The sequence below is a fragment of the Nanorana parkeri genome, unplaced genomic scaffold (genome assembly GCF_000935625.1).
Source record: "Nanorana parkeri isolate BGI_ZX_2015 unplaced genomic scaffold, ASM93562v1 scaffold3749, whole genome shotgun sequence".
Lineage (NCBI taxonomy): Eukaryota > Metazoa > Chordata > Amphibia > Anura > Dicroglossidae > Nanorana > Nanorana parkeri.
In genome coordinates this window covers 5,022-21,359 of record NW_017310017.1, presented here as the reverse complement: position 1 = coordinate 21,359, position 16,338 = coordinate 5,022, and the positions used below count along the sequence as shown (strand labels likewise).

The window sequence follows — 16,338 nt, the reverse complement described above, 5'->3', positions numbered from 1 at the left end:
TCCCTAAAGAGGATCTGTCATGTAAATTGGCTATCCCATATGGGGCTTCTTAGCCCCCCATGTAATAGCAATAAAGTTGTGTGTTAAAAAAAAAATTATACAAAAATTAAAGAATCATAAAAAAAAAAGAAAAAACTATTTTTTTAAGTCCCCACATACACACGCAAATATGCGTCGGGTGCGCCTACGTGGGAAAATGACGATTGCACCTATTGTGCCGCACATGTTACATATCGCTGCAAATGTCGGAGTGAGAGCAATAATTTTAGGGCAATTAATCACTGATAACACTAAACTGATGAGCAGTAAAAGCGTTTTAAGCGTCGCCTATGGGTCTATGGGCGGTTTTTGCGATTTTGCAGGCGCACGCAATTTTAAGGCTTGACATGTTTGGTGTCTATTTACCCGACGACCAAAAATATGGTTAAGAATAAATGTTTTATAACAGAACGTAGGGAAACTTTTATTTTTTTACATTTACGGTACTTTTTTTTTCATTTTATATAGTAAAATGTTTTTTTTGTTTTTTTTACTATATAATGAAAAAAAGTACTGTAAATGTAAAAAAAAAAACAGTTTCCCTGATTTATGTTATAAAACCATCTTACCCATATTTTTGGTAAAACATAGAAGTCGGGGTCACGTCGGGTAAATGGGACACCAAACATGTCAAGCCTTAAAATTGCGTGCGCCCGCAAAATCGCAAAAAACGACCACACTGAAAATTGCCCATAGACGCTTTTACCGCTCATCAGTTTAGATCTTATTTACACCAAATGCAGACCAGATCTGCATAAGTTTCTGCACGCGCAGTGGGTTGTGCTGCTTTTTTGATGCGTTCCGGGCCGTTTTTAGTTAAAAAAAAAGTTTTTCTTTAAAGTTTAGAATGGGCTTTTAGTGCGTTCCAGGGCGTTTGCATACGGTTTTGATGTGTTTGCATGCGTTCCAGAGCATGTAAAATAAGGCATGCTGCAGTTTTTTGTACATGCTCTGGAACTGAACGCTGCGGTGTGAACTAGAGCCCAAAATACTATTGGTATACATTGGACGCAGTTTTGATCCGGTCTGTAACTGCTCTGCTCTACTGGAACGCACTTGGTGTGAACAATGCCTTAGTGTTATCAGTAATTAATGGCTCTAAAATTATTGCTCTCACTCCGACGTTTGCGGCGATATGTAACATGTGCGGCACAATAGGCGCAACCGTGGTTTTTGCGCGTAGGCGCACCCTACGCATATCTGCGTGTGTATGTGGGGGGGGGCGGGGGACTTAATTTTTTTTAATGATTCTTTCATTTTTGTATTACAATATAGTACATTATACAATTTTTGTATTACAATATAGTACATTATACAGCGGCGCAATGCAGAATACCAGCAGCTATAGAGGAATACAACAAATCGGAGCAATAGTACACTATATAGTGTACTATTGCTGGGATTTGTAGTCCTCTGTAGCTGGCGTTATTCTGCATTGCGCTGTATAATGTATTGCTGGGATTTGTAGTCCTCTATAGCTGGTGGTATTCTCCATTGCGCTGTATAATGATTATACGGCGCAATGCAGAATACCACTGACCAGTTATAGAGGAACTACAAATCCCAGCAATGCATTATACAGCGCAATGGAGAATACCACCAGCTATAGAGGAACAATGTATTATTGCTGGGATTTGTTGTTCCTCTATAGCTGCTGGTGTTCTGCAGTGTGCCGCTGTATTATACATTGGTATTCTGCATTGCCCAATGCAGAATACCACCGACTAGATAGATGTGTATATAATATTCTGGTCGGTGGTATTCTGCATTGTGCCGCTGTATTATACGATGCAGAGTACCATGCACAATACAATACAGAATACCAATGTATAATACAGAGGCACACTGCAGATTACATAGCTGGGAGTCAATAGTGAGGGCATTCGGTTTCAAAATGGCAGGACCCAGAATGTCCTCGGTGAGAAGGAGCACTGACTGCCATAGTCCAGAAGAGGTTTGGGTTTCCTGAGGGCAGCGTTGAGGTGAGGTGGGTTTGATCTGGCAATACTAGTAGTGTTTATCACGTAGCTGGATGACTTCTGTGATAATCCGATGACGAGTCCAACTTCACTCTTAGTACTACCAGTGGTGTTGATGGCAGTGTTCTGCTGCCTGGCGTTACTCCTGGCATGTGTGACCGGTGATGTTTGAAGACCAACGGGGGAAAAACAGGTCCCCCTTAACTGTTTCTGAACCCTTGTAAGTCGCGGTGGCGTGCTCTGCAGGCGTGTGTCCGGCTTAGGGCTTGTGCGGTGGGTGTGGCGTGCGTAGCTCGTGTATTGAGCCGCGAACAGGCGGGAGTGAGCGGCGAGCCGGAGATTTACATTTTTAGCCGACGAATCGACGATGGAAAACGTTGACAACGTTTTCCATCGTCAATTCAATCGACTTAATCGAATAATTGTTGCAGCTTCCCACACATGGTGCTCTATAATGTATTGCTGGGATTTGTATTCCTCTATAGCTGATGGTACATTGTGCTGTATAGTATACAGCACAATGTACCATCAGCTTTAGAGGAATACAAATCCCAGCAATACATTATAGAGCACCATGTGTGGGAAGCTGCAACATTATAGAGCACCATGTGTGGGAAGTATACAGCACAATGTACCATCAGCTTTAGAGGAATACAAATCCCAGCAATACATTATAGAGCACCATGTGTGGGAAGCTGCAACAATTGTATAATATACAGCACAATGTACCATCAGCTTTAGAGGAATACAAATCCCAGCAATACATTATAGAGCACCATGTTTGGGAAAGTGCAGGCTTACCTGAGCAGTCTTCCAGCAACTTGCTTCTGAGATCGGACCTATCAGCTGCTGTCATCCGCCCACACCTGATCCTCCTAATTATATCTCCCCGCGTCCCTGGGCGGGCGGTGAGGCGGGGAGGAGGTGCGGCGTGAAGAGCGTGGATGCTGGTGGGCGGGTCTGGCAGCGGCGAGCGTGAGGTGGGGAGGAGGTGCGGCGCGCAGCGTGTGTGGAGCCATGAACAGGGCCAACTGATCAGAAGCCGATTAATCGAGTATTGAAAAAGTTGACAACTTTTTCAATCGATTATAATCGATTATGTCGATTTAGTTGTTGCAGCCCTAATCTGCAAGTACTTGTGTAAACCCTGAGCACTTGGTATGCTGTTAAACTCCTTTTATGTAATGACACTCTGTAGTATTTTGGATCAGTTAGGCCTTTTGTTACAGGGGATTATAATATTGCCAATCTCTGGCTTGCTTGTTGGCTAGTGGTGCATCAGTGTTGTGGACTTTTGGTTCCGGTGCTCCTTTCTACCCTTGTGGCTCGGGGTAGTCTTCTTGGAAGATTTGTCAACACACATTCTAATGCTAAATTAGCTGGTGCAGGGGTGTGGAAATAAAACAAAAACTACATGGGCTGCTACCAAGTGCTAAAGCGGGGGGCCGAATCTACTTGCCCCTCATGACAATCTACTTGTTCCAATACAAAAAAATAGTTTTAATCAAAACTAGGGATGCACCAATACTATTTTTTTTTTAGGTATCGAGTATGAGTACTGATATTTTGCTTTCGGTACTCGCCGATACAGACTACTGGTGCTTCCGCTGGCATGGAGCCGGTTTCCCGGGCAGTCAGGAATCCGGGGCAGCGGGTAATGACATGCCACCCGGCTTCCTGATTGCCAGGGAAGACGGCTCTGAGTCACAGTCTGAGCGACATAAAATATGCAGCTTTTGAGCAGGACATTTTTGTGAGCATATCGTGACACTTTGATTGTGAATGGACAAACGTATGTAAAAATGCAGCAAATGCGTGTTTTTGAGCGATTCCATCGACTTCTATGGGGCCAAGAAGTGCAGAATCTACCACTTTTATTGGCGTTCTGCTACAAGCAACATAACGCTCAGATGACAACTTGGCCATAGAATTTTTTTTTTTTTTTACACAAAACGCTTCACGTGAATGAGTGCTAAATGCCTTTTTGTGTCCGTATGTAAAGTTACATCCTCTTGGTGTTTTTTTTTGTTAAGTATGTAACTTTTGTCTTGCAGTTGGTGAAAATGGAAGGAGATATGGCAGAGGCCATTGTTGAAGACTCCGAGACATTTATGAAAAGAAAGGAAACCAAGACATATCAGAGGCGGCGAGATGGTGTTGCTGATGATGATGGCTGTGTTATAGTGCATAGTCATGCAGATGGTAGTGAAGTACCCCATGATGTTAACAGCAATGTTCAAATGGTTATGATGGAGCACCTTGATCCTGCAATTCTTCAGATGAAAACAGAGGTAATGGAAGGTGTAGTGTCTCAGGAAGGGGAAGCTACTGTGGATGATACACAGATAATAACTTTGCAAGTTGTAAATATGGAGGAACAACCAATAAATCTAGGAGAACTCCAGCTTGTGCAGGTGCCTGTAGCTCTTCCTGTTGCTGCCACATCTGTTGGCGAACTTCATGCAGCTTATGAAAATGAGGTAGCCAAAGAAGGCCTTCCAGAAGGAGAACCTATGATTTGTCACACTTTGCCTCTTCCGGAGGGTTTCCAAGTTGTTAAGGTTGGGGCAAATGGTGAAGTGGAAACTCTAGAACAAGCCGAGCTTCAGCCACAAGAAGAATCTACCTGGCAGAAAGATCCGGATTATGCACCACCTGTCAAAAAAACCAAGAAGACAAAGAAAAGTAAACTTCGATATACAGAAGAAGGAAAGGATGTTGATGTGTCTGTGTATGATTTTGAAGAGGAACAGCAGGAGGGTTTGCTTTCAGATGTTAATGCTGAAAAAGTGGTTGGAAACATGAAGCCACCAAAACCAACGAAAATTAAAAAGAAAGGTAACTTTAATTTTGTAATTTACTTGCAAATCCTTACTACATTTTGTAAATCTCTTGTTGATGACCCATTTATTAATTCTTACAGATCTTGTTGTGAGCTGCTAAGATCTTTTGTATTTACAAACATGGGCAAATGTGTTTGTTCCCTTCTCATTGGAACAATGTTTCTTTCCTCCTGAAAAGCGAAGAAACTAAAAGCAATTATCTATACCTTCAAGCCCTTAGTACGTAATAGAGTAACACAAAAAAATTAAATAAGCCATAAAGGTATTTTATACAAGGTCTTCTAAAACGGCCAGAACAAATTTTGTTGGTACCCCTACAAAAAAAAATGGATAATAGTGATATTACTAGGGATGCACCGATACTTTTCGAGTACCAATGCCGATACTTGGCATTTTCACGAGAACTACCAAGGTTGCAGTGGTTGCAGCTGGGACCTGGCTCTGGTGCTCCACCACTGTCCTGAAATAATTTGTCGATATTGTTTTAGAAAAACTGTAACATGACAAACACAAATGTATCAGTACTCGTACTATGGCAAGTACCAGTACATGTACTTGCAAAACTGGTATCGGTGCATCACTTTATTTATAAAAACAAAATCATACATTAAAACAGATGTACAAATCCCAGGCGCTCCGTGTACTCCTTTAAAAATGACAGCTGCCTCCTAACTTTTGAATTTTTCTCTAGTCTAGTCTTGGAGCTGTAAAAGTATCGGTACATGTACTTGTTCCGTGTACTGTACTTGGTATCGGTGCATCCCTAGATATTAACTTTCAATGTCTACAGGACCTCAATTTTGAAATGGGGGGCCTTTTAGCACAGCATGTGATTGCCCCAGTCCCCTCAAGTAGGTTCAGAAGGTTTTATTCCAGTTCCCAAGAAGAACAGTTTTTGACCTATCCTTTACCTGAAGGTCCTCAATGCCTTCATGAAGGTACACAAGTTCAAAGGTTAATCTGTATGGTCAGTGGTTGCTTCTGTCCACTAGTGGAAACTTTTAGCATCCATAGACATCAAGGACACATACCACCATTTACTGACTTGCCACAAACGATAGCAATTTATCTGGTTTGTGGTGGGGGCAAAGTGCTACCAGCTTTTTTTCCCCTGCCTTCAGGGGTTGACTTTGGAATCCCAGGTTTTTGTCAGTGGTATTCAACTTGGAGATTAGAGGGGCCTCCCAGCCCAGAGGATTGCGTAATAGCAGTTTGTTTTCATTTGTTGATGAGTCATCCCATTCAAAATGGGCTGTAACACGGCTCAACACATACAAATTGTGGTTCTACTAGGTTTTTTTTATTTGGGCCTCCAGCATTGGTGCCAATGACCCCCAACAATAACCCCAATGCCCTGCATTGGTGATCAGTGGCAGCCCACTCAGTGTTTACTTGCCAGATCACATGCTCCCGTTGTAAGAAAAATGGGGGTGATTTAAACAAAGAATATGAATATTAATAAATATCTGTATTTATCAATGCCCACTTTCTCTTCGAAAGGGGAAGGTCAGCTAAGAAATACACACCACAAACCGGCTTAAAATAATATATTGTACAAAGAATTAAACCTGCACATATCAATCAGTGAATCAGTATCAATAGTAAACCAGCAATAATAAAATTGCAATGCTAAATCAGAGCCGAAACCAACCCAACACCTCTACAACACATAATATATCATAAACTGGTTGGAGCATAACTAGCCAATCTGGTGCATGTATATTACCAGTCCTATGATTGCACAGGTTCTGGACTCTGAGTTCCTCTGATGGCCTTCTCCAGCTGTCTTTCTGATGGCCTCCTCCCTCTAATGGGCTTCCTCCTTGCTTCTCAATGAGTCTGACCTATCAGGCTTGAGCCTCTTTACCTTCATTCACTATCATTAGGGACTCATGATTGGTCCACAAAACATAATCAGAGCTATCTCATGATGATTGGATAGCAACTGAGGTCTTTGATCTAATAACACCTAGGTTTGCCATAACCTGTTTGCTTCCGTTCTGTCTCCGAGAAGAGTATACATGCATATTAATTAAGCTTTATCTTCCTGAGTCCTGACACTCCCAAACACCACTTGGTGTAAAGGCAGTTGACCATTTTAACATATCAAGATGACCATTAATCTCAAAGAGAAAAGACTGTTTTGTTACTCACTGACCATACCATATCTGCCCTCAGAGACCAAAAGGGAGATTTGCATGACAGTTGACTTTCATACTAACTAAGTAATTCCTTTTAATTATACTGATCTCAGAAAAGTTCCCGTCCTTAATTTACAATTCTATTCACACTTGGGCAGCATACACACTTCCTTTTGGCTAATTATATTTCTTACAGGAACCCATCTTGCATTATTAAATAGATATATTTTTGTTCGACACCCGAATTTCTTACGCTGTGACACACTCTCTCTGATGACGTGGGACTTTTATCTATCAGGCAGAGATCACTTTGCCTGATAGAGCGTCTCAGCATCCCGCAGCCACTTTGCAGTGTCCAACATGCGGAGGGCCAAATGTAGGGGCTGCATGTTAGGCACCAGGGTTTTTCAGCCTTCTGTCTTCCTTCCTGCAGAGTAGCTGCTGATGGGAGAAAAGCTATTTCCTTGTAATGGGGAGCTTAAATGTGTTCTGGCACATTACCTCTACTTTTTGGCTCAAACTCCTTTTCACGCAAGCAGTTAGGAAGGGAAATAAGTAGAGGTGCACCAAAATGAAAATGTTCTAAACCGAAATGAAAAAAGATCTCAGACTGAAACCGGAAATGTTTCATTTTAACTTTTTTCAATTTTTTTTTTTTTTTAAATATTCTGCAGCCCCTGAACAGGAATCCTCTATACTGTATAGTGTTCCTGTTTATTCATACCATGAGGGTAGAGTATGTTACATAGTATTGGAGGTTGAATAAAGACATAAGTCCATCAAGTCCAACCTGGTGTGTGTGTAGGTCCCTTAGTCATCTCATTCTTAAGAGTACCTGTACCCCTGTACTTTACAGTCTCTCAGGAAATCGTCCAAAAGCTTCTTGAAAGATTCCACACCATTTGCTGAAATCGCTGCTTGTGGCAGGGATTTCAGCAACCCTAACAGCTCAAACTGAGAAGAACCCTCTTCGCCCCTTGTGTTTGGAATTTTTTTTTCTACCAATTTTAGGTGGTGTAGCCTCTAGTGTTACGGAATTAATCTTAAAGAGATTGTTGCTATGACCATTGAACATCTTGTACATGAAAATCATGTCCCCCGTTAATCTCCTTCCAGCGTGAACATATTTAAATTTAGTAGCCTTGTCTCATAGTTCTGGTCCTCCATCCCCTTGATGAGTTTGGTTGCCCTCCGCTGTGACGGCGCTGGCTTTCTCCACCCACACTGCTCGCCTCTGATCTTTGACAGGAGGCTGAGCGGTGCAGGGGGAAAAGACGCTGGCCGCTCGCAGCGCTCGGTTGCCTGTTATAGTTTCTCTCCTCCCCGCTGCGGCACAGAATGCGCCCAGCGGGGAGGAGAAAGAATGGAAGACTCTTCTAAAATGCTATTTTGGTGTATTCATAGGTCCTATTATATGTGGATGTCTCAATCTGGGTGACCTATCTCTTTGGAGCCCATGTTTTGTGAGGAGCTGCCGACCGACTCATTAGGCTTAAATAATAATTTCTGCACACTGTCAAGATTTTCCAGGACAGCAACCTGATTGGTTGCTACCTCTACAGGAAACACAATTGGAACAGTTTAGTAACCCCTCCCACCCCCTCGTCCTGCAGTTTAGATTGTTTCCTACCATCCAGGATTTCGAAACATTTTGTTTTCTTTCCCGTCCGGTTAGCCATAGGATGACGCACTTGTGGTCATGCCGCAACACAAAAGTTGAAGCTGTACAGCATGGGGGATAACCACTGCTACCAATAGAGGACACTGAGGAAGGGCAGGATTGCGATATTTGCTCCTAGGCCCAAGCCTGCAGTGGTAAGTAGTGCTACAGTACCACACGCAGGGGGAGGGGATGCACTTCACTTAGGTGCTGTGTGTGCTGGGCACTCTTTCCTCCCTGATGTCTTGTGCATATACTTTGTCTTTTTTGCCTGTTTATTTTAGGATGCAGCCATGGCTGAAAGAGCTATTACCTAAGACTCATATGCCACCTGTTGCCCCAGCCTCATAGTGCTGTGTCAATTGTAGGATTAGGATGCAACTCTAGTTAACCACTTGCTGTCCATAGCAATTTCTTACATTTGCGCACACATGATAAAATTTGAATTTATGGCTAGGAAACTGCTTCAGACACCCAAACAAATATATATTTTCTGAAAGCAGAAGCCCTGTAGAATAAAAAGATGCTAGTTACAATATGTTGCACGGTATTTGCACAAATGTTTATCAAACAAGTATTTTTAGCATAAAATACACTAAAAATAAATTTAGTGCACAGAAACAGAAAATACCCAATTTTTTTGCAAAATATGAAAGATGCGGTCACGCCGGGTAAATGGATACCAAACATGTCGAGCCTGAAAATTGTGTGCGTCTGTCAATCCGCAAAAAACTACAATAACCAAAATTTCCCATAGGCGACACTTTAAACACTTTTACGGCTCATCAGTTTAGTGTTACCAGTGATTGATGGGCCTAGAATTGTTGCTGTCACTCTGACCCTCCGGACGATATGTAACATGTGGCACAATTTTCGTTTTTGCATGTAGGCATATCCGACGCGTGTTTGAGTTGTATGTGGGGTGGGGGGGTGGCCGGGGGATTTAATGTTTTTTAATCTGTTACTTTATTATTTTTTTTTTAACAGGCCCCTATGTAATAGCGGATATAATGTGACCGGTCCTCTCTATGGAGACTTAAGGCGTATATATAGGTCCCTGTGTATTCCCATTCTTAAAAGTACTTGTACCCTTGTATATTACAATCCCTGAGGAAATCGTCCAATCGCCTCTTGAATGATTCCACACTCTCAGCCGAAATCACAGCATGTGGCAGCTAGTTCCAGACCCTGACTGATCTAACTGAGAAGAAACCCCTTGGCCCCTTGTGCTGAAATTGTTTCTCCACCAATTTTAGGTGGTGGCCTCTCGTCCTTGTCATGGAGTTAATTGTAAAGAGTTTGCTGCTAACGTTGCTATCCCCTGTAAACATTTTGTACATGAAAATCATGCCCCCCTCCTTAATCTCCTTACTTCCAATGAGAACATGTTTAAATTTAGTAGCCTGTTCTCATAGCTCTGGTCCTCCATCCCCATCAGGTCTGTGTTCAGAAGTGCAATTGGGCGATAACTGCCACATTGAGTCGGGTCCTTGTCTGGTTTCGGGATAACCACTATGTGAGACCGCAGCGCGTCCGTCGGCATGGGGGCACCCGTTACGATGGCGTTATAGGCGGCCAGAAAGGGGGTCGCAAGATCCGCCATAAAGGTCTTATAGTAGGCCAACGTAAATCCGCCGGGGCCTGGGGCCTTACCAGTGGAGGACTGTTTAGTCGCTGCAATCAGTTCCTCCTTGGTAACTGGGAGTTCCATCTGAGCCCTGTCGGCTGCCGACGGTGTCGGCATCCCTGAGCGCCCCAAGAAGGACTCGATTGCCGCGGCGGGCGTGGGAGGGTCGGGCTGTAAGTTATACAAGTTATCGTAGTAGGTTCTGAACTCGGTCGCTATGTCACTGGAAAGGAGTGCCATCCTTCCCGTGGAAGATTGAATACGTGGGATAAAAGTTTTGGTTTGTGGGCCCCTAAGGGCTGTGGCCAGTAGCTTGCCGGGTTTGTTCGAGTACTTGTATAGGGTACGTTTGCCCCGCAAAAGACGCTGTTTAGTTTTTGTAAATAAAAGATCGTTAAGCTCTTCCCGCACACGTACCAGCCTGCGATAGGTAAGGATGGAATTGATTGCTTGTGCAGCATCTCCAGTTCTCGCAATTCTCTAAACGGTTCTCCCACCCGCTGACCCCTCTCCCTTTTCCTACGAGCCCCGTGCGTAATCAGAACACCACGTATTACACATTTATGTGCTTCCCACGTGGACAGAGGGGACGATACTGAGCCGTTATTGACCGAGAAGGAGCGCAGTTCTCGCTCGAGGTCATCTCTGATTTAAGCGGTCCTGTAGGACGGACTCCTTTAGCCTCCAGGAGGAACTCGAGGTGGGGGGAGCTGAGAGATCAAGGGACAGATGAACTGGCGCGTGATCGGAAAGGAGAAGGTCACCAATAGCCGACGAGAGTACCATGGGGAGATCTCGGTGTTGTATAAAGAAATAGTCGATCCAGGGGTATGCTTGGTGGGCAGCGGAGTAAAAGGTGTAGTCCGTATTTTGGGGGTGTAGTAGGCGCCACGGGTCTATCAGGTGGAGCGACATCAGTTCTGATTTGTGTCTCCGGATGTAGGAGTAGGAAAGATGGAAGGTGCCCCTAGAGACATCAAGAATGGGGTCCAAGGCGAAATTGAAATCACCCCCCCAGCAGGATCATTCCCTCTCCGAATTGTGCTATATTCGTCACCAGGGTCCGTAGGAAGCCCAGCTGATCAGTGTTAGGGAAGTACACGTTGACCATGGTGACCTGCAGCTGGCCCAGTATGCCCTTAACCAGCAAGTACCTACCCCCGGGATCCACCAATTGGTCCTGAAATTGCCATGCTACCGACTTGGCCAGCAAAATGCTCACCCCCTTTGTTTTATTGAGGGGGGAAGGGCAATGGTATACTACCGGGGAGTCTCTATTTTGTAGCCTGGGGACATTGTCCTGCTTAAAATGTGTTTCCTGGAGAAAGACCACCTGTGAGTTGGATTTCCGTAGGTCCACCAGTAGTCGAGACCGCTTCTCCGGGACATTAAGCCCCTTAACATTAAATGTTGTCAGCTTAAGCGGGCCCATGTCGACAATTCAAGGACTTTGCTAGCTGACTGAGGGGCGGGAGACCCAGCAGGAGAGGGATAGACGAGCAGGTAGGGAACGTAATAGGAGGGATGAGAGAAGGGGTGTGGGACGGCAAAGGGAAGATGAGAAGGAGGAGGGGAAAGTAGATTGGAGAAGGAGGAGAGGTAATACCAGTAGTGAGTAGAGGAAGCAGTTTTTCCCAAAGGGATGGGAATCTATTGGTCCGAGCAGTTCGTAAGGGGGGAGTCCCGGGGGGTGAAACGCTGGGACGGCCTATTTGGGGGTAACCGAAGTGCTTGCAGCAGAAACTCCAGTAGAGATATGACTCGCGTCGGGAAGTGTCCAACCGATCCCCAGGGCGCAGTCATACGACCCAATAGCGAGGCCGTACTGAGACCCAGTCACTCTCGTCACCCGGGGGGGGGGGGGGAGGATCAGGGAGACCACCCGCAGCAGCTCTGCATGACCCAGTGCAGGGGGAGTTCCTCCGCCTGAGCCCGGCAGGCAGTGGAGTGGCACAACATGTAAATGCATTTATCCATCACAATAACAGGGCAAGTCTAGGACAGATACCATCAACATCAAAGAGCCAGTGTAGCGGCAGCATTCCCGTGGGGTCACTGCCGAGGCCCCAGCTGCAGTACCGCTAGTTAGGGTGCAGGGGAGTAAAGGTACTCCACCCCTTAACTAGAGGAAGTGCAGCCCCGCCAGTTCTCAAACTTCTACCTCCTGTGTGAAAGGAGGACATGTTAGTAAATGCCTGATCCGGCAGGCAGTGGAGGGGCACAACATTTAAAGGCATACATTCATCCCAATATCCTGTTTAGTCTAAAACAGTTAGCATCGACATCATGGAGCCAAAGAGGCGGTAGCGGACCAGCAGGACCACCGTCCCAACCACAGTCCCCTCTTCTGCAGTTCCTCTAACCAAGGATCAGGGAGCAAAGGTACTCCACCCCTTAGCGAGGGGAAGTGCAGCGAGGACCCCGCCTACCCTAAGGCATCCTCCACCTGTATGGGAGAAGGCCATGTTAGCAAATGCCAGTGAAACCGTGCAAAAACATAGAATAGGCAATACCATAACAGAACATATGAACTAGTGAAACCGGATTATCTTCCTACGGTGGATACGCCAGGTGGACCTAGTGGACCCAAGCCACCCCCCTCCCCCGCCCCCACCTGGTAACCATCGCGTAAACTAGGGGGAGCCAGCTTCAGGGGCGGGGTCCATTCCAATGGGAATTTGTCAGTTCTCACGTGCAGATCAGGGTTCACTCCGATTCGGTCCTGGATGGAGGGAAGCATCTCATGGCAGAGGTCTGTCCTGACTCCGATTAGGGTGGGGGGATCTTCTCGGGAGAGGGGGGGCTGCGGCCCGGGTAAGTGGGAAATCCAGCCAGTTAGGCACTTCAACAGCGCTCGAATCCAGGAAGCTGTAGAGATCGGAGAGCTGGTCTGGAGAGTGTAGGAAGAAGGATCTGTCATTCCGTCGTACAATGAGGTGAAATGGATGCCCCCATCTATACGTGGCCCCCACCGAGCGGATGAGGTCCAGCGCAGCCCGAAGGAGTCTGCGCATCCGCAGGGTGTGTCTGGACAGGTCTGGCATCACCACCTGTATGGGGGCCCCATCAAAATCCAGCGGGCCCTGCGACCAGACCTGCCTCAGGATCTCCTCCTTGATGGCAAAAATACCCTGCACCTTGTGTGGAGTGGCGGCAGCAGTCGAGGCCAAGGCTCTGGTAGGCCCCATCGCGGTCGCCAGATCGGCGGTAGTCTGCGGCTGCGCGGGCGAGAAGTAGCGGCGTAGGTCCGGCCCCCTGGAGGTCTCGGGAGTGCTGGCGAGATTCCGGCGGGTGAGCATCCACGGCACCGGGTCGGTATCGTCGTCTAAAACGGCTTCTGGCTTCGGCGGTCACAGAGCTCCAGGGATCTGCATGCTCACTCGGCCATGTCGAGACCACACCCCCCTGGACCCTTTTTTGAATATTGGAACTACCGTAGCCCTTCTCCAGTCACTTGGCACTCTGCCAGTCAGGAATCTGGAATCTTTAAAAATTATGTATAATGGTCCCGCTATAACCTGGCTTAGTTCTTTTAAGTACCTTGGGGTGTAGATTATCCGGTCCTAATGCTTTATTTGCATTAGGTAGTTTGAGTCTGTGTTGTATCTCGGTTTCTGTCAACCATTTGAGGAATATTTTGAGATGAACTATGTGCGTTCCCATGTATAATATCCCCGTTTTTTTCCTTGGTGTATACTGATGAGAAAAAGGTATTCAATGCCTCGGCCCTCTCCCTGTCGTTTGTGACTAACTCCCCGTTATCATCCATTATTGGGCCTATCTGCTCCTTCCTTCCTCTTTTACTGTTTATGTACTGGTAAAAAATTGTGTGATTCTTTTTACTAACTGGCTATGTGTTTTTCACACTCTATTTTAGCCGCCCGAATTACTTTTTTACATCTTTTGTTAAATTTTTTATAATTATTGAATGCCAATGCCATCCCCTCCATCTTATATTTTCTAAATGCCACTCTCTTGTCCCCGTTATGTTGCTTTACCGATCTATTTATCCATACAGGCTTAGTTTTTGATCTTTTAATTTTGTTTCCCAATGGTATACACTTGGTTATAGCCTTTTGTAAAGTGTTCTTAAAACATTACCATTTCTGTTCAGTGCTCAGTTTCTGAAATAAGCTTTCCCATTTGATTTCACACATGAGCTGGCGCAGCTTATCGAAGGTAGCCTTCCTGAAGTTTAGGGTTTTTGTCCGACCAGCCGACTTCCCTTTTCTATACCCAATATTGAAAGTAATCACATAGTGATCACTGTTACCCAGTGTCTCTCCATCAAAGGCTTTATCAATGCTTAGAAGCACAGTGAAGTCTATTATGAAGAAGTGGAGGGTATTTGGTAGAACACAGACCCTCCGTGGATCAGGACGTCGCTCCAAACTGGATGAAAGAGCCAGGAGGAAACTGGTCATAGAGGGCACCAAGAGGCCTACAGCAACTCTGAAGCAGTTGCAGGAATATATGACACAGAATGGTCATTGTGTGCATGCGACAACAATATCACAAATTCTTCACAAATATGGCTTGTATGGGAGGGTTGCAAGAAAAAAGCCACTAAGAGGCCACATGCAGTCACGACTGAGCTTTTTCAAAACATACCTTGAAGATTCTGAGGCCACATGGAAAAAGGTGTCAGATGAGACTAAAATTGAATTGTTTGGCCTCAACACAAACTATATGGCTGACGTAAATCCAATACAGCTCACCATCCAAATAACACCATTCCTACAGTAAAGCATGGAGGTGGTAATAACCTGTTATGGGGTGTTTCTCTGCAGCAGGGACTAAAGCACTTGCCAGGATAAAAGGGAAAATGGATGAGGCAAAATACCATCAAATTTTTTTTTTTTTTTTACAGTAAACTTTTTATTGCTATCACATGAGGGGATATGAAGCCCACTTTGTGATAGCCAATTTACATGACGGGTCCTCTTTTTGGAGACATTAGGGGCCTCTAAGACCCCTAATGTCACCTATGGACCCCCAGAGAAGCTGATGAAGCAGAGATCTGGTTCTCCCCAGCTTCTGAAGCTGGAGAGTGACAGCAGAATGCGGAAGTAATGTACATCACTACCTGCACTCAGGATGAAGAGGAGGTCAGAGCAAGATTGTGTACCAATCTGCTTTTGATCTCCTGTCACAGAGCAGCCGTACTGGTCCCAGCCGCTCCAGGCACCGCAGATCTTGGGAACGGCAACGGGTCTAGAGACGCTTGAATGCAAAGCTCGCCGGCCGTTTAATTACAATGCCCGGGGCAGGAATCTACTCGTCAGGCTCCGGCGTCCTCTCGTCAGAAACGAGAGGACGAGTGGATATTTCAAGCCCTGGGCATGCAACACTACGTTTGCCTTTTTTTTTTCTTCTTTGGTCTGTCTTCCACACTTCGTGTATTCACCAGGGCCCTAGCCTCTGTGGTAAGCTGGATGAGCTCACAGGGCATTTCAATAGTGGAATATCTGGACGACCTTCTACTAGGTGAACAGTTTGCAGGGGCGTTATCAGTCATGGGCCAACAAGTCAGACTCTACAGAAGTTAATTTAAGTCCTCAACCCCTAGAAGCTACAGGGGATGTGGAAATTTAAAAAAAAAAAAACTACTTGTCCAAGGGCTAAAGTGGAGGCCAAATCTACTTGTCCTTCATGACAATCTACTTGTCCTATTACAAAAAAATTGTTTTAATCAAAACTAGGGATGCACCAATACCGGTTTTTCAGTATCGAGTATGAGTACCGAGTTTTTGCTTTCGGATCTCGCCGACACTGAATACTAATACCGGTGCTTCCGCTGGCATGGAGCAGGCTTCCCTGGTAATCGGGAAGCCGGGCAGCGGGTAATGACATCCCACCCAGGTTCCTGATTGCCACGGAAGCCGGTTCCATGTTGTTTGGCCTGCTTGATTGTGATTAGCCGGGAAACCTTTTTCCCGGTCAATCAGGGAGCCGGGTGGCGAGTAATGACCTGATTGACCGGGAAACTGGCTCCATGCTGATTGGCCAGGAAGCCGGCTTTGCAGACCATCACCAAGGAGCGGGCTTT

The 16,338-nt window shown here is 45.6% G+C and overlaps 1 protein-coding gene across 1 annotated transcript in view; it reads left to right on the top strand.

Moving 5' to 3' along the window:
* Nucleotides 1-4,070: 4,070 nt before the first annotated feature.
* The window catches only part of LOC108803456 (transcriptional repressor CTCF-like), a gene marked incomplete at its 3' end in the record, with an annotated part of 16,928 nt that continues 4,660 nt past the window's right edge, over nt 4,071-16,338 (top strand). Inside the window, exon 1 of the mRNA XM_018575294.1 lies at nt 4,071-4,856. Within this exon, the coding sequence (XP_018430796.1) occupies nt 4,082-4,856 (775 nt within the window). The remainder of the gene's footprint in view (nt 4,857-16,338) is intronic.